The sequence below is a fragment of the Aethina tumida genome, chromosome 5 (assembly GCF_024364675.1).
Source record: "Aethina tumida isolate Nest 87 chromosome 5, icAetTumi1.1, whole genome shotgun sequence".
Classification (NCBI taxonomy): Eukaryota; Metazoa; Arthropoda; class Insecta; order Coleoptera; family Nitidulidae; genus Aethina; species Aethina tumida.
In genome coordinates this window covers 12569870-12596955 of record NC_065439.1, presented here as the reverse complement: position 1 = coordinate 12596955, position 27086 = coordinate 12569870, and the positions used below count along the sequence as shown (strand labels likewise).

Below are 27086 nucleotides of genomic sequence, written 5' to 3'. Positions count from 1 at the left end.
GCCCACAGGTAGGCAGCTATACCGAACTTATAAAAGCTACTACACGGAATTTTTGTTGCCCGTTCCCCTGGAAGCTTTACGTGATACACTTGCGTAGTTCATGGGGGCCTAAGTTGTGTGTTAGTTTTTTATTTTTTATATATATTAGTTAAATCGAGTGATACTACTGGGACCATTTTGTGATAACAACCGGTAAGTCGAAGGTTGGTTACAAGTGCAAAGTGCAGTGCGAAATGGATGGGATTAAATTAGTGACCTCACCCCCCCGGGGGGTTCGTGGGAAGTGGGAAGTGCAAAATTTGCCCCCTGCGTGCACAAAAATCGAATGGCACGTTAATAATTAGGAGCGAACGCGACACCATAATTATGACGAACGCGAATTATGGAAAAAGTCGGACTGTGTGTGCTAAAACCGTTTGCTAGAATTTCTGGACCGGCGCCAAATGGAGACCCGGCTGCGCCCCACCATTCGGCACCGGTGCCCCAAAATAAAACTACTTTTGCGCTATTGACGTATTTGAAAATATTTTAGATTTTCTTTATATAAGTTGTCATTGTAGCCAGCTTGAAAATGTTTTATATTTAAAATTTCGCGAGGGTAAAAATAACCGCGAGCCACTCAAAAATTTTATGTAATCCCACTATCCAGACTACGTACTAACGTAAGCATGTGTGTTTTCTAGCGAAATTATTTAATATTACACACATTTTTTTATCAATTTTTATTTAACAACAATTGATTAAATATTTGTTGCTAAAATTCAGTCGAAAATCATGTGGGGTCTAAAAATAAAATTCAACAATAAATGGACAACAATAAATTTTAACTATTGTTGCAAATGGGTATTTATCAACAAATATTTATCTAAATTAATTAATTTTTATAATTAATAGAAATACTAATATACAAATAAATATAACTCAATTTTTTTTACAAAAATAAAAAAGATCAATGTTAACAAATTAATTAAATTACAATAAGGAACTTACTTAAATTGAATCTTTATTTCTTTAATTTTGATTTATTAAAATTTAGAAAATATGATTTTATAACCTATTGTTTCATATTTGAAAAAATAACAAAAAAATCTAATTTGGTAACAATTATTATTATTATTACTATTTTTTATGAAAATATTTGTTTTTTAAAGATCTATCATTTTAATATTTTTTTACGAAAATTATGCCCTTATTTTTATGAATATATTGATTAATGAGTTTAATTACTCTTGTTTTATCTATTTTTTATTTATATAAATACACCTTACAATTTTATTTTAATATGTATATTAATAAAATCAATCAATCAATCATTATTTAAAAAGTGTTTATTAATTAATTTTGTCACAATTTTATGTTTCTTATCTATAGTTTATTTGAATAAGAAACAGAGGGAAACCAAATTAATGAAACTAAGTTTTATTATATATTTATCAACATCAAATATTTGTTGTTCGTCTAAATTAATAAGTTTTGATATATTACATAAGTTTAAATAAAATATTTACTTTTTTATATAATATAATATTAATACACAAATAAATATAATTTAATATTTTATCAGCTTTTTATAAAAATCAAATATTGTTATTAATTAACTTCCCAAAAAATTTTAATTTTAATTAATATATATATATAATATAATAAAATTATAATCCTATTCCATTTAATTAAAATTTAATTTACAGAGATTCTCAATTCTTTAATTACATTTTTAAACGATTTCATGATAAAATAAATTTGTTTTCTAATGATTATTTTATTGAAATAAATAACAACAATGGAAACAATACTAATAATGTTTTTTATCAAAATCCAATATTTTATTAACCAACCTATTGATAAGTACCAATTATAATTAATATAATTTCAATAATTAAATTCAACTTAATTTTAATTTACATAAATCTATACTAAAATTAATTATTTTTTAAATAATTTTATAAATTATTTTAATAAATAACAAATTAATCAATTGTTTAATTTATTTTATTAGTGTATTTACCATAAGCTAAAATTTAATATACAATTAGTAACAATAATTGTTATAAATTAATTATTAGTTTATTAATTATTAATTTATTATGTAAAATCATCATTTTTTTTGTATTAATATATTAATATTAATACCTTGTTTATTTACAATTAATTGATTATATTTAAATTTTAAGTATAAAATAAATAAATATTTTAATAACCAACCTATTGATAAGTACTAATTCTAATTAATATAATTTCAATTTTTTATTATTTATTTTAATAAATAACAAATCAATCAATTGTTTAATTTATTTTATTAGTGTATTTACCTTAAGCTAAAAGTTAATATACAATAAATTAATTATTAGTGTATTAATTATTAATTTATGTAAAATAATCAATTTTTATTTATCAATTTTTTTTTATATTATTAATATGTTAATATTAATATTTTATTAATTTACAATTAAATGATTATATTCAAATTTTACATACATAAATAAATAAATGGATAATATCTGAAATATATATTGTACAAAATAAAAAACATTGTTTCTCAAGCATAATTTTATTATATTAATGTGCAAGAACACAAAAATATTAATGACAACTCAGTTGTTTACTATGTATTTACTTATTAGCAAATTATAAATAACGACTATTCATAAATTTCGCAATACTAAACTGTATTTATCTCTTCAAACTCATCATTTTCGAGGTTACAACTTAGGATTAATCTAATTACTCGTTCACATAGCCAAAAACGTAAACCTACAATTTAATTTAACTAAATGCACAGTTCGAAATTCCCGCCCTACCACGTGACCGATTCCGACCAATCCGCTTCAAACACATGCTTGCCGCACGTAAGGCATAATTTCGACGCGAACTGCGAACAAAATCGCGAGATCGCCGCCCGGCTGCCAAACAATCCGTCAAAAAGTGCCGCGTTTCCTCACACGTTCCTAAACGACACGGGGCGATTGCGGGCTGTTCCAACCCCCCGTGCATTCGAACTACCGCGCAGACGCAGTGCGCTCGAACGTGGCCGGTCTCGGTTTTTTGAGCCATTAGAAAATTAGTTTCAGTCCGGCCGAGTTTACGATGAGGTTTATGTGCGTAATGTCCGGTGCTGTGCCCTGAATTCAGTGCGGTAGACTGTTCAAATAAATAATCCGAAACGTTCGGCGTGCGACCCGTTTAGTTTTCGTGCTGCTCGGGCCCTTTTTGCTCTTGACGTATACAAGTGTTCCTTTTTGGTTTACGAAACGGTGAGACGGGACGGCGAACGTCACGAATTGTTACTAAGCATTTTTTATTCAAATCGCACTTGCGTTGTTGCAATTCGCAATTCGTTTTGTTGATAATATCTATAAGAGGGGGATTTAATCATAACCTAAAAAAGCACATGTTTTGATTGGCACACGTCACAGTTGTATTTTGACAGGGTTGTGTTTCAGGGGTGATTTTCGGCAACCATGGAGGACGGTCACGCAAAAACCGTGGACGAGGTGCTGAGGTACTTTAACTCAGATCCGGAAAGGGGCCTTTCAGCTGAACAGGTCAAGAAAAACCAGGAAAAATACGGACCTAACGGTAAGTCGGAATTTTGCTACCTCCCCATTGTTTGCTGATGGTGCGGGTACGACAAAAGAACCAACAGAAGGCTGCTTTTCACTACGTTTTGAACCTTTTTCCGACGTTGACGTTTCATCTGTCAAACGCTGTTGTCTAAGTTAACTCGGGAAAAGTTCGATTTCTTTGTGATTTTATAGCATAATTTGTATAAGTAATTTAAAAATACAATGCACAAAGAAAATGTTAACATGACAGTCATCAAATTGTGACCATTTAAAGTAAACGTGACAACGCCGCAAGCCGTTACTTTTGTAGTTTATAGGATTTTTTACGCCAACCTGAACAGGAAATACATGTTTAAATTATTAATTGGCGACTTCAATAATTGTGCAATTAAACTTTAACTGTCCTGAATTAATATTATCCAAACATCTGATTTTGACATTTTCAAACGTCATCAACAATTAAATATTAGTTATTGAACAAAATATTTTATTACAAAACAACCAATAATACTAAAACTTTACACAGGCATGAAGGTTGTGGATGTAAAATAATAAGCCACGGTTTGTTACACCGCAATATTTTAAATCCATTGATAAAAACAGAATCTAAATAATTGCGCGTTCTATTTATTAAAGATTGCCGAACGAATTTGTAGAACAAACAGTTTAAATTGTATAAATATTTGTGTATTGTAATTATCCATTTCGAAAATAACACGTATCACAACTGTTGCTGTTAAGATTTTAAATTGTTTTAAATGTAAATTTTAAGATTAATTTTTATCGCTGTCTGGAAGTTTTATGGTAATTGTGGTTTTGGAATTTTAAGAAAATAATCCCTGTATGTTATAATAATTATGTTTGTTTAATGCATTTTCTTCTGCAGTTTGATAATGATGTTTTCAGGTTCATTATTTAATTGTTGTGCAAATGATTTTAGTTTAATGGTTTTTTAATTAGAAGCAATTACACATGTATTGATGTTTTCAAAACTAATTCTTTGAATAGACTTGTACTGCTACAGATATTACCACGTCAGTTCTTGAAAAATTTTGCTAATTTCAATAGTTTACTAATTTTGAAAATTGTATGTAAATGTTTAATTTTCAAAAGCACTTTTGTTAATTTCTTTTTTTTATGCATTTTGAGAATAGTAAAGAAAATATGAAAGTACTCTATAAAAACATTTTTTTTAAAATTCATACAATTTTTACTAAATTCTGTGTAATTTTCGAAAAAATGTTAATTTAATGTCTATTTTTTACAAACTTTAAGATTAGCAAAGAAGGTATGAAAGTACTCTATAAAAACTTTTTTTTAATTCAGATAATTTATAATTTTCGAAAAATTGTTAATTTAATTTCTATTTTTTACGAGTTTTAAGAATAGCAAAGAAAAAATGAAAGTACTCTATAATCATCTTTTTAAAATTCACACCATTTATACTAATTTTCGAAAAATTTTATTTTATAGATTCAATAATTGCATAAAGAAATGGAAGTAAATAAATAAATGATCAGTGTCGACAAAATCTTTGTTGTTTCTATATTTTATATATTGGCAAAGGAAAAATGAAAGTACTCCATAAAATATCATTTTTAAATTCATACTATTTTTTAAGATTTTTGAACTGTCAAAAAATGAAAGTACTGCTATATTTCAACCATCTCATTTATTGTTGGATGTTTCATGACGTATATTTTACTGTTATGGGAGCATTAACCAACTGAAATTGAGCCACGTCAGTTTTTTGGAACACGTCACTGTTTGAACAATGAGTTTTGCATATCGGAATCTGGATGGGAATAAGAATGAGCCTCGTGTGTACACAAAGTTCCCCGGAAAAATAAACAGTCTGGATCATCATCATAAACTTTCCGACTATTCGCGCAGTTAATAAATCTTCTCGTGCTTTTCATAAATTCCAATCGAAAATTTAACGATCCATCGATAGATCGGCTCGTTCGCAGCGAGATCGCATGGAAATGAGATTTTCCCATCTCGGAACGAAAACGGTTTTTAGTCCGTATCGGTAAATGTCAATGCGACCGATTATTTACAATTCGTGTCACGTCAATTCGTGTACAAAGTGATTTTTTTAGTCGATTTTCTCTAAGGGGGCGACGGCGGTAAACTTTGCACCGACTATTTCGGTCAATACCGAGACGATATTTCAATCTTTGGCACAATGTTTATTGACACGGGTCGTTTTCCTAAGTGCACCAGTTATTTGCCTTTCCGTTCATCGTGGTTTTCATTAAGGTTTTTAATTGTTTATTTAGGGTGGGAGATAAAACACCAAATTTGTTATTGATCGGCGATTGGGCGAAATTAATTTCTACCATAATGGTATTTGGTTGATTAATTTAAGTATATGGTTGTGTGCACAATACGCCTACAAATATTGATAAAGCGTACTTTAGTGTTATTAATTCGAGGATTACTCATTTCCATTTATTCTGTCACACCTTTTCAGTTTTATTGTGAAATTTATTTTTGTATTGTACAAAATTATTGTTATTAAGTAAAATAAAATCCAGTTATATTTATATTTTAGTACAATAATGTTCGTTATGAATTTTACAATTATATTTTCAAGTGTTGATCATAAATGGAAAAGTTATTATATTAGGTACAAGATGAAGTAATTTAATTTCTTACTTAGTACAGAAGGTTTCAGGATGACCTTACGTTGTTCATCTTCAATTCATTAATTGCTACTTTTAAACTGACTTCTTCATTTTCAGCATCTTTCTCTTAAATTTAATGTATGAAAATTTTTAAATAATATTTACAGTTTAATTGAAATATTAATATTTAATATAAAAATTTATATTTAAGTAAATTAATTTTTAGAATGTAATATTTTTAAAATTTCAATATTTTATTAAATATACTTTATATAATAAAATATATTAAAAAAAGTTTAAAAATAAAAAATGGCATATTCCTAAAAATCATTAAATATTATTTTAACATACTATAAATAAAAGAGTTCAAATAAATATTAATACCGATAAAATAACTATATAATAAAAATATTCACAGTTTTATAAATTTATAAGTATACGATATAAATGAATCATTTACCAGAAAAGTAAATTACTTTTTCTAGTATATAATATTTCTGTAATTTTAAAATCTTATTAAATATATTTAATGTAATAAAAATATAAAAAATACGTATAAAAAGAAAAAATAGTGTGTTTAAAAACTGTCAAAATAGTAAAATTTATAAAAATTCTTAAATATTATTTTAACATACCACAAATAAAAATAGTTCAAATCAATATTAACACTAATAAAATAATTGTAAAATAAATAATATTCACAGTTTTATATAAATGTTAATTTATGACATTAATAAATCGTTTACCAAAAAAGTAAATGACTTTCCAGTACATAATATTTCTGTAATTTTAAAATCTTATTAAATACATTTTATATAATAAAAATTTAAATAAAATTACGTTTAAAAATAGAAAATAGTGAATTTAAAAACTGTCAAAAAAAGTTAAATTTATAAAAATCCTTAAATATTCTTTTAATATGCCATAAATATATATAATTCATATCAGTATTAATACTAATTAAATGATTATATAATAAACATATTCACAGTTTTATAGAAATGCTAATATATGACATTAATAAATCATTTACCAAAAAAGTAAATGACTTTCCTGTACATAATATTTCGGTAATTTTAGTAAATTATTAATTAAAAATATTTAAATGTGTAAAAATCTAAATATTATTTAAATGTGCTGTAAATAAAAATAGTTCAAACAAATATTAATACTAATAAAATTGTATATAATAAGTAATATTTACAGTTTTATAGAAGTAATATATGATATTAATAAATCATGAATGAAAAAAGTAAATGACTTTTTTCAGTACATAATATTTTTGTAAATGTAGTATCTTATTAAATATATTTTATGTAATAAAAAATATAATGAAATTACATAAAATAAAAAATAGTGTATTTAAAAACTGTCAAAAATTCTTAATTTATAAAAATCTTTAAATTTTATTTTAACATACTGTAAATAATAATAGTTCAAATAAATATTAATACTAATAAAATAATTGTATAATAAATCATTACCAAAAACGTAAATAATTTTCCAGTAGATAATATTCCTGTAAATTTAATATATTATTAATTATATTTTGTTATAAAAAATACATTTAAAAATAAAATATACTTAGTTATATAGTAATATAGAAAAGTTAATATTTATTATAAAAATGTAATTAAATAAATTATTAGTTCAAAAAGTAAAAGGATATTTCCAATACTCAAAAATAATAATTTTAATATCTTATTAAATGTATTTTAAGTAACAAAAAATATATAAAATTATGTATAAAGGTGATGTAATAAAAACTGTCAAAAATATTTACATTTATAAAAAACCTTAAATATTTTTTTATCATTACTATAAATAGAATAAAAATCAAATAAATATTAATACTAAAGATATATCTGTATAACAGATATATTTAATACTGCACAAAAAACTAGTTTAAAAATGGTACCAAAGATTGAAATATTTTTTTCTGCATCTAATATAATTTCATAGTAAAATAGTAACTAACCGTACTTTTGTTACTTAATATATTTGCATTTTTTACACATTATTTCATGCATATATATGGTAAAAATTTAAATTAATAGCATATTTCACTGCAATGTTGTGAATTTTACTATACGTTTTTGTAGTGTGGGTCAGTAAATCGAAGAATTGAATAACAAAAATCCAATAATAAATTTTGATTGAATTATTGTCACATCCTTGACATTCGTTGCACACGTGGAACAATAAAAATCGTTGCAATAGGTTCTCCCAAGACCATTGTTTGCGACAGCAACAATTTATCGTACCCGGAAGCCCATACAAAAGTTTATCATGTGCGCTGCTTTAATCCTGGAAAATATCAATTAATTAATTTCGGGATCAGTACATTGTTCCATCGTCCCGATTATTAAACAAACAATCAATCATTTGCTCTGTTCATTTTTCCGAACTGTTTATTATCGTTAAGTCGAACCAAGTTTTTATTATACAACCAACCAACCAACCAAACAAACAACCTTTTATTAAACTTTCTAAAATTACAATGGATTTTTAAAATAGCCCCGATAGAAATTCCTACGATTTGCTTCAGACATTCAGCCCGACATGCCTTCGATAGTTTGTTGCTTGCATTGCAAATTACGGGCACAAATATGTGCGGTGTCGTGACGTAAATCGGACGTCAGAGCGGTGACGTTTGTCTTGAAACAGGACCTTGGCGGTCGCCAATGGATTTGCCTGGTTTCGTCGGAACACCGCTACGGCGAAACCGCAAGATTTGCGCACGCGAAACGATTTACATAAACAACACAGGTTCACGTACTCGATATGAAAAGCAGAAACTGTTGTAGACATTGCGTTGTACTTGGTAATTTCATTAAACTTGCCCTAATCGGATTGTTTTTTCTGTTTCAGAACTTCCCACGGAAGAAGGTAAGACTTCAACAGCATCATCGTTGTGTGCCAAACCAGTTAACGCCTTTCAAAATTTGAGTAACTGATTAGTAGGACGGTTTGTCTGACGAAGGTCGGTTACGGAGAAAAACCGACTGCAACAATCAACAATGGGGGCAATCAAACCTTAATTAGTTAATATTTCGACCTAATTAACGAACGCACTGATTGACGTTGTGGCCGTTTCATGATTACTGCGGTGGGGAATGGAAATCTCGCGCTTAATTTTCAATTTGTACGCGGAGAAGCTAATTTACGGGGAACGAGGTTGAATTGGATTCACGTTCCCATCTTGTCCTGTCGAAATTGAAAGTCTAATGTCTAATCTTATCTCGTTTCGTTCGGAGAAGACGATTTGTTCAATAAAGTTGCAGAACAAAAGCGCTGATTATTTGACGAGTTTCAATATTGGCAAAAGTTGTCACTTGTTGAGTTTCAATTTGTGTGTTATCTAACGTTTCGTGTAAATAGTTCAAGTGTTTTCGCTGACTTGAATCGATCGGGATGCCGATAACTGAATATCATGGTTCGGGCGAAACATTGTGTAACGTGATTATTTGAAACGCTCATTAATAAAATTGTCAGTCAGGTAAATTGATAACGCGTTAGAAATTGATAAATCATCGTTTTAATTGTACACTGGAAGGTTTAAACCAGATATTTTTGCATCGATCACTTTTGTGACCCACGTCCTTTGTAACGAGCCACAAAAGCCAAATAAAAGACCACACAATCCACTAATGACGTTTACGAGACACGTATTTTACTGGAGATGCTCTTTCTGGCGTGTCGAAATCGTGATGTCGACCTAATCCCTTTCAGAACTTTACAATGACACTTCACATGTATGGGTGGACTTCCTGGGATAAAATTGGTTGAGCAGATTTAGCCGCACAGTCTCATCAACAGCTAAATGTTCGTGTAAAATCAGATAAAAACCTCGTATAGAAAAGATGAGGTAGTTAAAATCAATAAGATATTGAAGAAATTGAAAAGGTCTACGAAAAATATTCGTATGACTTAGTAAAAGTAGAGGTTTCTAATTTTTCAAGAAACGTCTTTAAATGTATATATTTTGATGAAAGACATTGAAGGAATTGAAGAACAATATTCGTAATTGGAGAGTAAAGTGTCCGAAAAAGTAGCTCAAATATTCTATAAATTATTATATTTTAATAGAAGAAATTGAAATGGTCTAAAAACTATTCGTATTTTTAGTAAAAGTGGAGGTGTTTTGTTTCACATGAAAGCTCGTAAAATGTTCTATAACTAATTAAATTTTGATGAAAGAGATTAAAAAGGAGGAATAAATATGTTTTGAGTTTTGTAAGGAAAGGTCTGGTTTTCCCTGAAAGTTCCTCAAATGTTCAATTAATGGTTATATTTTGACGAAAGACATTGCAGGAATTGAAAAAGAATATCCGTAATTGGAGTGTAGTGTCCAAAAAAGTTCCTCAAATATTCTATAAATCATTAATTTATATTAAAGAAATGTGTAAAATCAGATAAAAACCTCGTATAGAAAACATGAAGTAATTAAAATCGATAAGATATTGAAGAAATTGAAGTGGTCTAAGAAAAATATTCGTATTTTTAGTAAAAGTGGAGCTTCCCACTTTTACATGAAAGCTCGTTTAATGTTATATAACGAATTCTATTTTGATGAAAGATATTAAAAAAAAAAACAAAAGAAATAAATATATTTTGAGTTTTAAAAGAAAAGCACTGCTTTTCCAAGAAAGCTCATCAAATGTTCTATTAATAATTAAATTTTAACGAAAGACGTTGACGGAAATGAAGAAGAATATTTATAATTGGAGTGTAAAGTGTCTCAAAAAGTTCCTCAAATATTCTATAAATTTTTATATTTTAATAGAAGAAATTGAAAATATCTATGAAAAATATTTGTATTTTTAGTAAAAGTGGAGGTGTCTAGTTTTACAAGGAAGGACTTTAAATGTTTTATAAATAATTGTTTTTTGATGAAAGAAATTAAAAAGAAAAACAAGAGATATTATAATATTTCGAGCCTTGAAAGGATGGGTTTCCCATGATAGCTCCTCAAATGTTCTATTAATAATTATATTTTGACGAAAGACATTGAAGGAAATGAAGAAGAATATTTATAATTGGAATGAAAAGTGTCCAAGAAAGTTTCTCAAATATTCTATAAATTTTTATATTTTAATAGAAGAAAGTGAAAATGTCTATGAAAAATATTCGTATTTTGAGTGTGATGCAGAGGTGTTGAGAATTTCCGATACTTCTTTATATAATAAAGAACAAACTGTCAGGATAATCCTGAAACAAAGTCATAAAAATGGATAACGGTGCGAAGTTGACCCTTTTTTGCTCCAAAACAAAAGCCAAAAGGCTGAAAAGGGACGTGCTCGTAAATTGCACAGTTCATCGTTTTTATCACGAGGTCCTTGACACACTCCTCGTTTCCTTCATGTTTTCCATACAATTCAATTCATATTTGTGGAGTGTAATTAATCACGTCGTCTAAAATTTAAACAGGGCTTCCGAAGTGATTTCTCTGGGCAATCCCAGGATCAGTTGTAGCGTGATTGAAACTGTAAACGTTTCGTCGGTGGGGCTTTGAACCGGGCATGTTTGGCACGATAAATCTGTAGTGCATCTCGTTCTCCTTGCACTTGGCTGACGTCATCGGCGACCGAGTTCTTTTGATCGCCTTCGGGGCGGGTGAGCGTTCGTGGGGCTTCACTCGCAAAGAAACGACTCCACAAGTTTATGGACGGATTCGGTTCACATTTTAGATTAATCAAATTCCGTCTTTTGCATATTAACTGCCGAATTGCATGTTTCCCCGGCGTTTTATCGAAAACCAATCCAACTATGAACTAGTTTGGCGTGAGTTTTTTAACGCATTTAACGTCGAGTTGATTAATAATCGCCGAAAGCAATTTTCTCGTGGTCCAATTCGTATTCCTGCCGGTCCGACGTTTCTGCATTGCAAATTTTCCGCCCGCAAATGCAATTAAACGTGTCGGTTTTCATGAAACTCGCCTAGCCACACAAAAGTAAAGCCTTGAACTTCACGTGAACGTTTATTGCAACGTTTCTGCATAAATCAGTTCATCAGTTCGTGATTAACGTTTAATTAATTGAATCAGGTTGAATTGCGGAGAAACTAGTTTTAATCCGTTATTGTATATTGATTATGGAATCCGTCCTTGTGTGGATATAATCCCATTGTCGAGAATGTTCAGGAAACAGTTTCTGGGTTAATTCAATTGTTCCTGTTTTACATTAACGCATACGTAACGTTTTACTGGTTTTGAGCATACATTAACGATTGATTTCATAATCATTACTTACTACTAACTAACTTGAGTAAAGTAAACCTTAGTAAAGTATCAAATTTAAATAATTCTATAATTGTTGTCTTATTTAATATTTTTTTTTATAAATATCAAAATTTTATTGAAAATTAAAAAATTCTTCAACTCACAAGTATATTTTTAAATGTTAATTTCTCTGCTACACAAATATAAACAATATTATAATAATATTAATGTTTTAAAGATAGTGTCAGTTAACTAATACTTCTTAATCTTTTCTTATGACATTCCTATACATCAACCATTAAAAGTATAATCTATATTTTCTTAATGATTTTAATGTAATTTTCAATTTTTTAAATAATTCTGTAATTGCTGCCTTTTTTAAATTTTCTAAAAATATTCAAATAATAATATCTTACGAAGTGTATTCAATTTTTTTGTATAAAAATACAAAATTTTCTTAACATTTTTATGTTCTTCGACTCTAGAATATATAAAAATATTAATTTCTTTGCAAAAAATATTATAACATTAAGGTTTTTTAAATAGTTTTATATTGACTAAATCCTTAATCTTCTCTTATGTCATTCCTATACATCAACCTCTAAAAGTATAATCTCTTAATGGTTTTCGTGTAATTTTTAAATAATTCTGTAATTTCTGCTTTTTTAAATTTTTTTAAAAAATCCAAATAATCATATTTTACGAAGGATAAATATATTTTTTTTGTATAAATAGATAAAATTTTCTTAAAATTTGTATGTTCTTCGACTCGAGAATATATAAAAATTTTAATTTCTTTTCAAAAAATGTATTAACAATATTATAACAATAATTTAAAAATAGTTTTAAGTTGTATAAATCCTTAATCTTCTCTTACGTCATTCTTATACATCAACCTCTAAAAGTATAATCTATATTTTCTTAATGATTTTAAGGTAATTTTTAATTTTTTTAAATAATTTTGTAATTGCTGCTATTTTAAATTTCCTGAAAAAAATCTTAAAATATTTTAAGAAGGGTAAATATTTTTTTTTGCATAAATAACTAAAATTTGCTTAAAATTTGTATGTTCTTCGACTCGAAAATATATAAAAATTTTAATTTCTTTGCAAAAAATGTATTAATAATAACAATAATTTAAAAATAGTTTTAAGTTGGTTAACGATTTTAATATAGTTTTCAATTTTTTAAATAATTCTGTAACTGCTGTCTTTTTCAGTTTTCTAAAAGATTCCAAATAATCATATTTTACGAAGCAATCTAATTTTTTTTTCTAAAAATATCGAAAATTTTCTTAAAATTTTTATATTCTTTGACTTAAGAATATATAAAGTGTTAATTTCTTTGCAAACATGTATAAATAATATTATAATATTAAAGTTTTAAAGATAATTTTTATGATTTTTGTAAAATTTTAAATTTTTAAGTAATTCTGACTTAATTTTCTAAAAGCTTCAAATTAATCATATCTTACAAAGTAATTTACTCATATTAAGATATATAAAAATGTTGACTAAATATGAATATGAAATCGGTTATTAATTGGTGTTTTCAATTTGATTACTAATTACATTTTTTTGTGTTTCAGGAAAGTCAATATGGCAATTAGTTTTAGAACAGTTCGATGATCTTCTAGTCAAGATTTTATTATTAGCTGCTATTATTTCATTTGTAAGTATGAAAAATTTATGGTAAGTGGAAGTTTTGAAATTCAAAACTTCCGCTGCAACAATACACTTGAGAGTCGCACATAAATTTACAAGTTTCCACTCAAAATGTAAACTCCACACACACCAACAAAACAGTGTTATTTTACAAACAGTCTGTTCTGTTCGATTTCGCATTCCAATGTGAGTAATCTTGCACACTGTGAGCACATGTTGTCGATTGATAACTGCAACTCGTTACGCAACAATGTTTTATCTGCGGCCTAGTTTTCTGGCACACCTAGACGAAGATCTGTGTTTTATCTCGGAAATTATCCGTGAACAAACAACAATTCGTCTCACTCAATCACCCCTTGAGCTGTAGCAAACATTTCTTACGCAGTCCGAAACCATTTAGTCATTTATAAGCACCGTGTTATGTGCCAACGTTTATAAAAACAAACCGAACGTTTACATTAAACAATTAAACACATTAACATTAATGAAATTGGGATCGATTGGGATCCGCGGTTCAGTCGCAATAGACCCATGTTTAGAGGACGCGACGAAAATACATCGACGTCGAGCCAAATGTGTCAGTACCAAAGAGCACACCGTTTCCCAATCGATTTTCGGATAACTTCCGATTCACGCAACAGATGACTGGTTGGTTTTTCTTCGCCTACAACTAATAAATAATTTTGAAGTTGAAAGGCCGTTTCCGCCCCCGGTTGTATGTTTTTTCTCCTTGAAACTTTCCCCCTGGATAAATGCCTAGACACAACGTCGCCTGTCCATGGTCGATGATTGTATCCATTGTCAGGATCAAAGCGATATTCTCTCGCTCCAGACGTTATATTTTCCATCGGACGTTGCACAGACAAATTATTTCAGCAGATAAACACAATTATTGTTATAAATGTGACTGCGAATCGATACCAAGGCCTCTATCCCAGTTATAAAACAACCGTGAATAATGAAACAAGGACTGTAGCGACTAGATACGACTGTCTTGCAGTAATACATGTACAATTTGTTGGCAATTGATTTTCTGCCAGACTCTTAATTTACGTCGCAGGCCTTCTCCAGTTTCTCTCCGTTTTGTTTTTATTTAAAACCCTCCCTAATTAAATTACAACACTCAATTTGTTCACAAATCGAACAGAAGCGGACAATTAAAATAAGTTACTAACTAATATATTGTTTGTTTCAGGTCCTCGCTTTATTCGAGGAGCACGATGGAGCATTTACAGCATTCGTTGAACCTTTTGTAATTCTTCTTATCCTTATTGCTAACGCCGTTGTAGGTGTATGGCAGGTGAGTTAATAATTCATTCGAATGACGTATATTGCAAATTTCTCCCACTGGTGGATCATGATGTGAATAAATTTGAACGGCACACGTGAGATCTCTTTTATACGGATTACGTTGCCAAAGTCGATTTTATTTGCAGCTTCACTGGGGAGTTTTAGAAGTTTTATAAGTGCATTTGCCACATTCAGGCGATTTAATACTTAAACTCGAAAACTTTCATAATATATCAATTTTGGAAGCTACGAAAATTTTAGTTATTATACAAGAACCACTTAAAGTTGAATGAAAGGGACCTTTGTGCTCTTAATGAAACGAATTAACTCGCTTCCTGTTCCCCGAACAGACGAGATCAAACGGCCACGTAATGGCATTTATATTTCGATAGGTCTTTTGAGGTTGACTTGGCCACGTACACGTGTATTTTTAGCGTGCATTCATTTCGCCATCGTCTATTAATATGCACGGGTTATAGAAAAATGTAACAAATGCATCATATTTTGTTTGAGATGTGTGTTTGTGAATTCAATTAAAGATACCAGTTAATTGGTGTATGTGAGCACTATCTAATGTCAGTTTTATCTGTGTAAATATAAATTAAGTGGGTTCTATTTACTTTAAAAATGTTTGTCCCGTATCTAATGAAGTCATAGCAGATAGATTGTACTCGTTTTCAGTATTAGTAAGTTAATTCAAAAACAAATTAAGACAATTCTTTCAATGTTAGAACATAAAAATCTAAGAAATGTTGAATCACCACGAGTTAAAAATGCTTTCCTTTTACTTATTAATATGAAATACTAATGGATTGAATGATCTTCGTTTTTAAAGGAAAGAAATGCCGAATCAGCCATTGAAGCCCTTAAGGAATACGAGCCGGAGATGGGCAAAGTGCTCAGGACGGACAAGAGCGGTATCCAGAAGATCAGAGCGAAAGACATCGTTCCCGGCGATGTTGTGGAGGTGTCCGTCGGTGACAAGATCCCCGCCGACATTCGTCTCATCAAGATCTTCTCGACCACCCTCCGTATCGATCAATCCATCTTGACCGGTGAATCCGTCTCCGTCATCAAGCACACCGATGCCATCCCCGACCCACGTGCCGTCAATCAAGACAAGAAGAACATCCTGTTCTCCGGTACCAACGTGGCCGCCGGCAAAGCCCGTGGTGTCGTCATTGGCACCGGCTTGAACACCGCCATCGGTAAAATCAGGACTGAAATGTCTGAAACTGAGGAAATCAAGACACCCCTGCAACAGAAATTGGATGAGTTCGGTGAACAATTGTCTAAGGTCATCTCCGTTATTTGCGTAGCTGTATGGGCCATCAACATTGGTCACTTCAACGACCCCGCTCACGGTGGCTCCTGGATCAAGGGTGCCGTCTACTACTTCAAAATTGCTGTCGCCCTCGCCGTAGCCGCCATCCCAGAAGGTTTGCCTGCTGTCATCACCACTTGTCTCGCTTTGGGTACCCGTCGTATGGCCAAGAAGAATGCCATTGTCAGGTCCTTGCCCTCCGTCGAAACTTTGGGTTGCACCTCCGTTATCTGCTCCGACAAGACCGGTACATTGACCACCAACCAGATGTCCGTCTCCCGCATGTTCATCTTCGAAAAGGTCGAAGGTAACGACAGCTCCTTCCACGAGTTCGAAATCACCGGCTCCACCTACGAACCAATCGGCGAGGTCTTCCTCAAGGGACAGAAAATCAAGTCGTCCGAATTCGACGCCCTTCAAGAAATCGGCACCATTTGCATCATGTGCAATGACTCCGCCATCGATTTCAACGAGTTCAAACAGGCCTTCGAGAAAGTAGGCGAAGCCACCGAAACCGCCCTCATTGTATTGGCTGAAAAAATGAATCCCTTCAACGTCACCAAGACCGGAGACCGTCGCCAGACCGCCATCTGCGTCAGACAAGAAATCGAAACCAAATGGAAGAAGGAATTCACCTTGGAATTCTCCCGCGATCGTAAATCCATGTCTTCTTACTGTATCCCCACCAAACCCAGCCGTCTCGGAACCGGACCTAAACTCTTCGTCAAGGGTGCCCCAGAAGGTAACTATCATATACTTAAAGTTTAAGATCATGGCATAATTTTTTTTATCTCCAGGTGTCTTGGAAAGATGCACACACGCCCGTGTTGGAACCCAAAAGGTGCCACTTACCTCTACTCTTAAGAACCGCATTCTCGACTTGACCAGACAATACGGTACTGGACGTGACACCCTCCGTTGTTTGGCCCTGGCTACCGCTGACTCTCCAATGGACCCCGAAAGGATGGACCTCGACGACTCCTCCAAATTCTACACCTATGAAGTCAACCTCACTTTCGTTGGTGTTGTTGGTATGTTGGATCCCCCACGTAAGGAAGTCTTCGACTCTATTGCCAGGTGCCGTGCCGCTGGTATCCGTGTAATCGTAATCACTGGTGACAACAAGGCCACTGCTGAAGCCATCTGCCGCCGTATTGGCGTCTTTGGTGAAGATGAAGACACCACTGGCAAATCCTACTCCGGACGTGAATTCGACGACTTGTCCAGCAGCGAACAAAAGGCCGCTTGCGCCAGAGCCAGACTGTTCTCGCGTGTAGAACCCGCCCACAAGTCCAAGATTGTTGAATACTTGCAAAGCATGAACGAAATCTCCGCTATGGTAAATATTAACATAAATATTAATTGAATTTTAATTAATAATGTTGTTTTGTGCAGACTGGTGATGGTGTAAACGATGCCCCAGCCCTGAAGAAGGCCGAAATTGGTATTGCCATGGGTTCTGGTACCGCTGTAGCTAAATCCGCCTCCGAGATGGTGTTGGCTGATGACAACTTCTCCTCCATCGTCGCCGCCGTTGAAGAAGGTCGTGCCATTTACAACAACATGAAACAATTCATCCGTTACTTGATTTCCTCCAACATCGGTGAAGTCGTCTCCATCTTCTTGACCGCCGCCTTGGGTCTCCCAGAAGCTTTGATCCCCGTACAACTGTTGTGGGTCAACTTGGTAACTGACGGTTTGCCAGCCACCGCTCTCGGTTTCAATCCACCTGATTTGGACATCATGGACAAACCACCACGTAAAGCTGACGAATCTTTGATCTCTGGATGGTTGTTCTTCAGATACTTGGCTATTGGTGGATACGTAGGTGCCGCCACTGTTGGTGCCGCCGCCTGGTGGTTCATGTACTCCCCAGAAGGTCCACAAATGAGCTACTATCAATTGGTACGTAGTTAACAAGATGTGTTTTGGCGTAAAATACTTACATTATAATTATTATTTCAGACTCACCACTTGCAATGTGCTGCCACATCTCCCGAATTCAAGGGCGTCGACTGCAAAGTTTTCGGCGATCCTCATCCCATGACCATGGCTCTCTCTGTACTTGTAACTATTGAAATGTTGAACGCTATGAACAGGTAGGTTTCCCTGATTATTTTAATTTGACTGGTTTAGCCATTTTTAGACAATATAGAGAGAAATTGAGCTCCTGACACTCAAATTTCTGTCTATTTTATCTGGAAATGCACAAAATCAATAAATTTGAGACTTGGAAAGAAGAAACTGATGTGTTTTTTGCAGCTTGTCCGAAAATCAGTCTTTGATTGCCATGCCCCCATGGTCCAACTTCTGGTTGATTGGCTCAATGGCTCTCTCATTCACCCTCCACTTCGTCATCCTCTACGTTGATGTCCTTTCCGTAAGTCTTACATTTTGCGGTGACTTGTTGAATGTTACTTAATCATTTTCCCCACTTAGGTCGTATTCCAAGTGTGCCCGTTGACCTTCGAGGAATGGATAACGGTGATGAAATTCTCAATTCCAGTAGTATTACTTGATGAAACGCTGAAGTTCGTCGCCAGGAAGATCACAGACGGTGAGAGTCCGGTTTATACTGTGCATTGGATCGTACTTATGTGGGCTGTGTTTTTCGGTCTGATCCTAACATCGCCTATATGAGTGCCAAACCTCTAACCAACCTTCCCCCGCCACCCCAACACCTAGATTATTGTCTGCGCCGTCGCCGCCTCGTACAGACCGAGTGCGGCAAGTGCGTATACGGGTGCTATTCACGTCCGGGTTTCTCTGATTATGTACACAAGTAAATAACTTACTATTAATTGTTAGATCTGTTGGTTTCCGGTTCACAACTACAGAAATTTATACGGGTTTATTATTTTATTTTTGTTTAGTTTCTTTTTGTTTTGGAATGAGGTACCTTTTTATTTTAGTTTAAGCTGTACTCTTATAGAAACTGCGATTCATTGTTGCATCATTCACTACAACATTTGCAAGGTTTTAACTGTCACGTGTAAATACATCTTGTTTGTCCGACAATAATTTTACACCCGCGTTTCACAAAATCAAAATCCAAGTTAAAGCCTGCAACTGACCCACAGTCACCTATAAATATTTCATCGCCTTTTAGCCGATGTTTCCGAGGTCGTGATTTATTTATTTTATTTGATTTTTAATTTGATTTTTCGATTTTGCACAGGTAATTTCCTGATGGATCCCGAATTAAATATAAAAAAAGCGAAATAGCCGAACCCGTATTATCCCCCACAATAATCCCCCTCAAAAAAGCTGCATTGTGTGTGTGCGTTTTAATTTTAAAACACAACCGGGCCGGCACTCGGGAAAAATGCGAGTTTTTCCCGGGTGGGGCTCCTTCGGAAATTTGGAAGACATTCGTCGAATATTCGCAGGCAAGTTTTTTCCCGTATACCTATTTTTTTTTTTTGTTTTTGGTGTTTACGCCTACGAGTGTTGTGATTCGATTAGTTTAATTTGTAATTTAAATGAAACGGAAAATGTGCATGAATTAAGAAAAAAACGCAACAAAGACTGAACGTTTTTTTTTTTCAACCATAAATTACTAGCAACGAATAGGCCAAAATATTGTTTTTATGTTTTACTGGCGTAGAATTAATTTAGGCATGAATAGTTTTCATTGCGTGTACTGGACACGGTAACATTTTGAGCGACCTTATTTTGACTCCTAGGAAATTAGATTTTTTATATAATTATATTGATCAAAAGAGACTTTTTGGAGGACATTTATTAAAAAAAAGGAAGTGATATTCTCGGTGATAGAGTGCGTGTTTTGTAATACGTCCATTCCTTGGGCTACAGATAATTTTTACTCATACAACTTTTAGAAGTATTAGGGAGATTCACTGCACGAATAGGAAAGGTGCAGAATTAACTTACTCTTAGGAAACTTTTTGAACAACTATAGTTCCTATTCAATTGAATTTTCTCGACAATTATATGTATTCTACGTGTTAAATAATGAAATAAATAGAATAGCATATATTAAGCATATTGAGCTCATAAACAACGTTTAAAAAGTATCTGTAGTTGACCTAGTTGTTGTAAGTAGCATATATGTACTTATAAATAGTTCTATCGACGCTCAAAATATTACTTTGTCCGTAATTTTTGTACCCTAACTTAGTTTTTCAAATTAATTGTGGAGTAAGTCACAAAAAGTGATAGAATTGTAAAGTAAACTTTGTGATTTACTTTGATTCATGACAAACACGTTTCAGATGTATTTATTTATAAATATTTTTATTATCCGCTAGCAATATTTGTACATGTATAATTCCGACGCCCTCCTTAATATTGTTTTAACGGTTCTGAAACTGTTTGTCGAATTTGTACAACTGTTACAAAATCTGTATATAAATGTAATGGGCAGTGTTACTATTAAAACCTAATAAAAATGAACAACTTTTTCTTTTGCGTGTGATTGCTAAATGTTGTGCATTTTTGTGTTCCACTAACCTTATTAAATAAAACATTCCTTCAATTAACTGAAAGACTGTGGCAAGGTAAGTAACAATCATACAATAAATACATTCCTATTTAAATCAAAAACATTTTTTATTCATCGGTATTTCGATTTGATTTAAAACAAAAGTACAAAAACGACATCACCAAAATAAAAACTTAAGCATCATTAAGTATATTTTGTCATTATTTGTTACTATTTTTCTAACAATTTAATATTTATTAATATGAGGACTTTTAAATATAAAATATCAGTTCACCAATTACATAAGAAAACGACATCACCAAACTAAAAATTTAAGCATCATTAAGTATATTTTGTCATTATTTGTTATTATTTTTATAACAATTATTGATTAATATGAGGACTTTTAAATAGAAAATATCATTAATACACACAAAAAGACATTACCAAAATAAAAACTTATTGCGGAATTATTGTGGTCTTAACTAATGGGCCATAATTAAATATTATATTTATCCTATTCAAAAATTATTAATAATTTGGATACAAATGTCAATTTAATATTTTATTTTGGATTTAATTCAGTAATTTCTATATATAACAGTCTTCTGTGTATACATTTTTAGAAGAAGTGGTTAGTTAAAAAATATAAAATAATGAGTTGTTAAATTATGGAATACTTAATTTACAACAAAATAATGATGAAAATTTAACTAACTTTCGCCAAGTTCTATTGAATATTGAATGACTGAATAAAATTGAATATAAAATCTTATATGACCACTTATATATAATAATAATTAATTTATTATTAATTTTTGAATAAAGCAAGTTTGTTTTAAATTTTTTTACATAATAAAATATAGTACTTAACTATAATCCATTAGTTAACACACTATAGGCGGGTAGCAAAATAGTCCAAACTAAGTTATTGAATGATAACAAAAACTAAGAGATAATTCTTTCAGTTCCGTATGTAAACCAATAGAGTAAAATTAACTCACCTCGTTTTTAAAGTAAGTACATTCAAAAAGGTAAAAATTACCCGACCCGCTAATAATCAACAGTTCTCGAGACGGGTATTTTTACCCGACCCGCTTATAGTGTGTTAAGAGACACCTTGTACCCTACTACATTATAAAATAATATTTAATTATAATTTTATTAAGACTTGTAACATAATATAGTCTATTCCATTCATTATACAATTACTCGAATCGTTAATATAAGGAAATATCAACAATAAAAAGGTATTGAGTGGATACTAATCGGTGTTCTAACTAACATCTTTTATGTGTAATACAGCCGGACTATTTTGGATAAATTTACAAGTGTAAGTATTGATGTGCACCCGTTATTCGTTACCAAATTCCACAATGATTGATTAATTTTTTGTATTTTCACAGTACCCAGACCAGTTTTCCGTCAATAAATAAAAAGCTCATCAACTGAAGACAAAAATGAGCCCCCCTTGGAGTGACTTAACAGTGTGGAGAAGACCCCCTCCTTAATAATTTTTTGTTTCGTAACATTTTCCTTTTGATAACCCCGGATCGAACTACTATGATCTTGGGCGTTATTGTGTTTTTGGCTAACCCCGCATGGCGTTTAATGATATTTATTATTAAATATTTGTTTTCTTTTACAGTTGGTGAAGTTGTAGTTGATAGGTGGTAAAAGTCTTTAAGTCTCTTCATGCTTTTTTGTTACTTAAGTATAGTTTATTACTAGAAGACTCGAGCTGCTTTTTATTTTTTATCCGCATAATGAACCTTTCTCTCTATCTCGATTAGATTTCTTTTAGTCGCCCGCATAATTCTAGAAAATAATTTCTTGAAAATTCTGCTTTACCCGCATAATCATTCTAGTTATCTTCTACGTTACTTTTATCGTTGAATCAACTTTTTTTGTCTTCCCGCGGAACCTGTGATGGTGTATTAGAGGCGCAGTAGAATAAAGGATTAACACTAACGAAAACATTGTACATATAAACTATTTTAAGTAAAGTCAATAATTAAATGACAACAAATATCTATTAGATAATCAGACAATTCTAGAAACATAGTAGATATGTAATGTAAAGCCTGCTCACAGTCGAGATCAGTGGTGATGGAAAAAAATATATCTATATATAACTAATGAAGACATTTTTTAACAAAGAAAAGGAACTAGCCTTTTCGCGACTTCTGACTGTTGTTCTCACTACTGTTCAATCATGTTAACGTCGCCGATTTTGCAAGTGGCGACTCCATCCTAATCTCAATCTCTCCCTCTTTCACGTTAATTTTATTTATTACGTTTCGGTTTGAGCTGGTCTCGACTGAAATTGGGCTGCGCTGGATTCGCCAGCCAAAACCACGCCAATTGTATATTGCAATTTACATCAGTTTTGTAAAAAACAGGATTTTATTTGTGTAAATAAAGTGGCAGTTTTATGGCTGTCTTAATTTATAAACGACTTTTATTGATCCACACCCTTCAACATAAACAACAATAAGCATACAAAGTTAATGGGACTTAAATTTCGAGAGTCTCTGCAGGAAACATTCGAGCTTCATGTTTTCGTCCTGCAAATTTTTTATATTCTTTTTGTTTTCTTCTATTTGGCAGGTCATGTCTTCGATGGGGTTGCCCTTTAGTTCTTTCTTAGGTTTTTCGTCGGCGTCGTATTTCATGTGCGCCTTTATTAAATACTCGGAGACTTTTTCCTGGAACAATTAAGTCACATCAAATCCGCAGGTACAAAGTGACTAACCTGGATGTTCTTAAAACGATCCAAAGTAATATTGGCATGCTCTTGCTGCGTTTTTAGCACCTTCTCAAGTTTTACATTTGTATTGGTACAATCTTCCTGCACGGAACTGATACGTCCATCTAAACTTTGCAGTAAGACTCCACTTTCCTCCATCATTCGTCCTAAGTCACTAAAATCTTTAAAATCGTTATTGTATTTTGCTTGTAAGGTGTTATAAGCGTTTGCAATGTTCCTGGTCTCCATTATTAACAGAGACAGTTTTTCCTCATTTCTATCCTGATTGGTTAGAAGCTTCGTAATTTTCTTTTGATAGTTCTTACTATTCGTGTGCATTACATCAATTGCCTTACTGCAGTGTTCGTATTTCGTCTCGAGCTCCTTTTTCTCTTCCACCAACTTCAGATTTTGAGCTTGTAATTTGGTCAGTACTTTTTGATTTCTCTTAAAATCGGCAATTTCCTTCTCCATCGCTCCGACTTCTTTCTTTTTCTTTTCAAACCTTTCCTTTAATTTTCTAGATTCTTCAGTCAGTAAATCGTTTTCATTTTTCAAAGACATAATTTTGATGTCGTTGAATTGCTTGTTATTTTTGTAGGTACTAAGTTCTTCACTCAGCAAATCGAGGGACGCACATTGTTCTTTCAATTTGTTTTGCATATCGTCGCATTCCGCTTTTAACACGTCACATTCTTGTTGTTTCTGCCGAAGTTTTTCGAAAAGCATTTGCAAACTGTCTTGCACTAAATTTGTCGTTTTTAACATACAACCGAATTGCGTTAATTCATACAATTGACTTCTGATTTCCGTCCTATAATTAAACAAAATTAATTAACTGTTCTTAACATTCTAAAGTCAACCTTTTGGCACTTATTGCAACGTCGTACTCCTCAAATGAGCACACCATGTTTTTAATACATTCAACGGCACTTGAACAACTGTCACATCTGTTTAGCCATAATTGATCGGTTTGAGTTTGGTTACACACTTTTTCAACGCCTGTATAATTAGGCACAATCTGAAAAATGTTTATGTAACAATTTAATTTGATATAAATTAATTGATTACTGGCGAAGACTTTTCTGTCAATGTTTCTATAGTTTTCCAGAGTAAATCTACTGAAAATGATAAACTAAGTTGAGAAGGCCTTATAAGTAAACGTTCTTGTAGATTTGAATATGATTTAATGTAGCCAGTTATTAAGTTAATAATAGTGTATAATCTGAAATGATTAAATTTAACAATGATTTTACCAAAATTAACATTCTTACCGATCCACAAGTAATTCTAAACCATTGACGTACGTTAAGTTCATCAAATCTTGAGCTTTTAACATTTCGTTTACGAAATTGTGGTCTTTAGTTGGAAATAACCAGGATGTAACATTTATTGGTGATTTGATGTAGACGTTTTGAATGATTCTATTCAAGAACTCCAAATCTTGTACGTGGACCATTGCTAAAATGCCTTGAAAACCTTCCATCAAAAGAAAAGATTCTGATACATAATAATATGTCAAATTGACATGCGATAAAATTGACAATATATATGTATACAGTATGAAATGAGTTTGATCCATCTGAATCCTGAAAGAGATATCATGTACGACAGAGATGGGGCAAACTTCTACTGTCTCTGTCGTACATGATGTTTCTCTCTAAATTCAGACGGGTCAAACATTTTTTATTGGATGGAATTTTTATTCAGGTTTTTATCGTTAGACGTGTATTTGCTCCCAAATTTTGATGACCTATTTTAGAAACATCTTGTATAGTATTTACTCATGACATTAGTTAGAAAACCCAATGTATATGTATAAGGGTAAGCCACTAAATTTAAATAGATACAACAGAAATCTAGGTACAATAATTTTAAATTCCGCTACTATTTATTAGATGGCGCTACCTGGATGAATAAAATTCTTTTTTAAATGTGATAAATCACTCCACTGATGTTAAGATTAAATTAGCTATAATTATGAAGATTGAAACCACGAGAAAAATGTTTAGTACAATATGAATACTATTATTTATTAAAATATTTAAAATCTCTCTTGCCTCATTCAATAATTACATGTATTGAATAAATGCAAATGAGCAACATTCTTTAGGCTTAATTTTTATACTGGATTTTCTCACAGGGCTCCAGCATAAAAATACACATTCCTCTTTATTAATATACATTAACACAGCCATAAATGGATTTTTTGTATAATTTCTTTAATTAAATTCGCATTTCACTTGTATCACATCGCATTAAACTGGTGCCATTTTGGCAATCACAGTTATTAAAATTATTAACATAAACTAACATTGCATCGCCCACAACAGTTATGAAAAAAATGATCAGATACTATAGCTTACAGATTAGCATTAAATACATGTGTCATGCATTTAATTTATATTCGATAAAACAATACAATTTGTAATTCCATGCGACATTTATGCTTGAAATATTTGGGTCAGTGTCAGTATATTCGTATAATTATTTATCTTTTTGAAAGTTGTGTTTGCAAAACACGATTTGCGTCAATGTGCCAAGCTTTATTTACAAAAAGCTTTGTGAGTCCGTACGTTTGTTGCATTTCCACTGGATTAGGCAAAATTAACCGTTCCTGTAAACAGTTTTGTTGTTTAATTTGGATTTCCGATAGCGGTTTTACTGGTAAATCGAGTGGAAAAACAAATTTCCTCAAAAGCAATGTTAGTAAACCGCCACTATGTTTGATTGTGTAGTAAATAGCCTTTTCACGTAATTAGATGTTTTCAACCTCGACCAACCGAAAAACAAACCGGACTCCATCCGAAACAATGGCTCGGTGATAAAACCGTCGTCGGACATTAATTACCATCAGTTGAAATTTGCACGTGCATCGCGAGAATTTTAATTTTACTGAAACCTGAAACAGGATCAGCGCAAAACGCAATCTCAACGACTGAAAGCAAACAAAACGAAACCGAAATAAAAAAAGGAAAACAACCACCGCAAGATTTATGTAATAACAGCCGCGATAAAAAATCCGAATACATTGCGTTTTCCAAGTACGGGCGTGCGATGCTCGGTTGTACGCTATCGCGGGCTCCGTAATCCGATCTCAATATATCGTTAATTAGCCACCGGTCTTAATGAGAGGATCCGGTTTTTAAATGCATTCTTAAGCGGCAGATCGATTATTACATTCGGACACGGTGTGATATG

At 31.8% G+C, this 27086-nt stretch overlaps 2 protein-coding genes across 5 annotated transcripts; one reads left to right on the top strand and one right to left on the bottom strand.

Annotated features, from left to right (window-relative positions):
* Positions 1 to 36: 36 nt before the first annotated feature.
* LOC109598313 (calcium-transporting ATPase sarcoplasmic/endoplasmic reticulum type) lies at positions 37 to 23591 on the top strand. Of its 4 annotated transcripts, none has more exons than XM_020014196.2 (12): positions 37 to 192; positions 3441 to 3576; positions 9065 to 9082; positions 14003 to 14085; positions 15274 to 15378; positions 16204 to 17434; positions 17490 to 18031; positions 18088 to 18597; positions 18658 to 18791; positions 18955 to 19072; positions 19132 to 19249; positions 22785 to 23591. In XM_020014196.2, exons 2-12 carry the CDS (start codon positions 3459 to 3461, stop codon positions 22811 to 22813), a joined length of 3006 nt encoding a protein of 1001 aa, XP_019869755.1. In that variant the 5' UTR covers positions 37 to 192; positions 3441 to 3458; the 3' UTR covers positions 22814 to 23591. The 4 variants fall into 4 exon arrangements, with proteins under 4 accessions (XP_019869755.1, XP_049824282.1, XP_049824280.1 ...); XM_049968325.1 differs by having other exon boundaries at positions 22543 to 23591; XM_049968323.1 differs by lacking the exon at positions 22785 to 23591 and having other exon boundaries at positions 19132 to 21117.
* On the bottom strand, positions 23580 to 25560 carry LOC109598312 (protein Hook homolog 1). Its single transcript, XM_020014195.2, has 5 exons — positions 25160 to 25560; positions 24957 to 25110; positions 24749 to 24906; positions 23892 to 24699; positions 23580 to 23844 (listed from the first exon to the last, which is right to left on the bottom strand). The coding sequence occupies exons 1-5, from the start codon at positions 25465 to 25467 to the stop codon at positions 23644 to 23646; spliced, it is 1629 nt and encodes a 542-aa protein (XP_019869754.2). The 5' UTR covers positions 25468 to 25560; the 3' UTR covers positions 23580 to 23643.
* Positions 25561 to 27086: the final 1526 nt, after the last annotated feature.

Excerpts from the sequence above, each read along its gene's own strand:
- LOC109598313 (XM_049968323.1), top strand. The coding sequence starts at position 3,459 with ATGGAGGACGGTCACGCAAAAACCGTGGACGAGGTGCTGAGGTACTTT. Across the intron at positions 18,598-18,657 it reads AAATGAGCTACTATCAATTG|ACTCACCACTTGCAATGTGC; the intron begins GTACGTAGTTAA and ends TTATTATTTCAG. Across the intron at positions 18,792-18,954 it reads ATGTTGAACGCTATGAACAG|CTTGTCCGAAAATCAGTCTT; the intron begins GTAGGTTTCCCT and ends TGTTTTTTGCAG.
- LOC109598312 (XM_020014195.2), bottom strand. The coding sequence starts at position 25,467 with ATGGATCAAACTCATTTCATACTGTATACATATATATTGTCAATTTTA. Across the intron at positions 24,907-24,956 it reads TGACAGAAAAGTCTTCGCCA|ATTGTGCCTAATTATACAGG; the intron begins GTAATCAATTAA and ends AACATTTTTCAG. Across the intron at positions 24,700-24,748 it reads GTTGCAATAAGTGCCAAAAG|GACGGAAATCAGAAGTCAAT; the intron begins GTTGACTTTAGA and ends GTTTAATTATAG.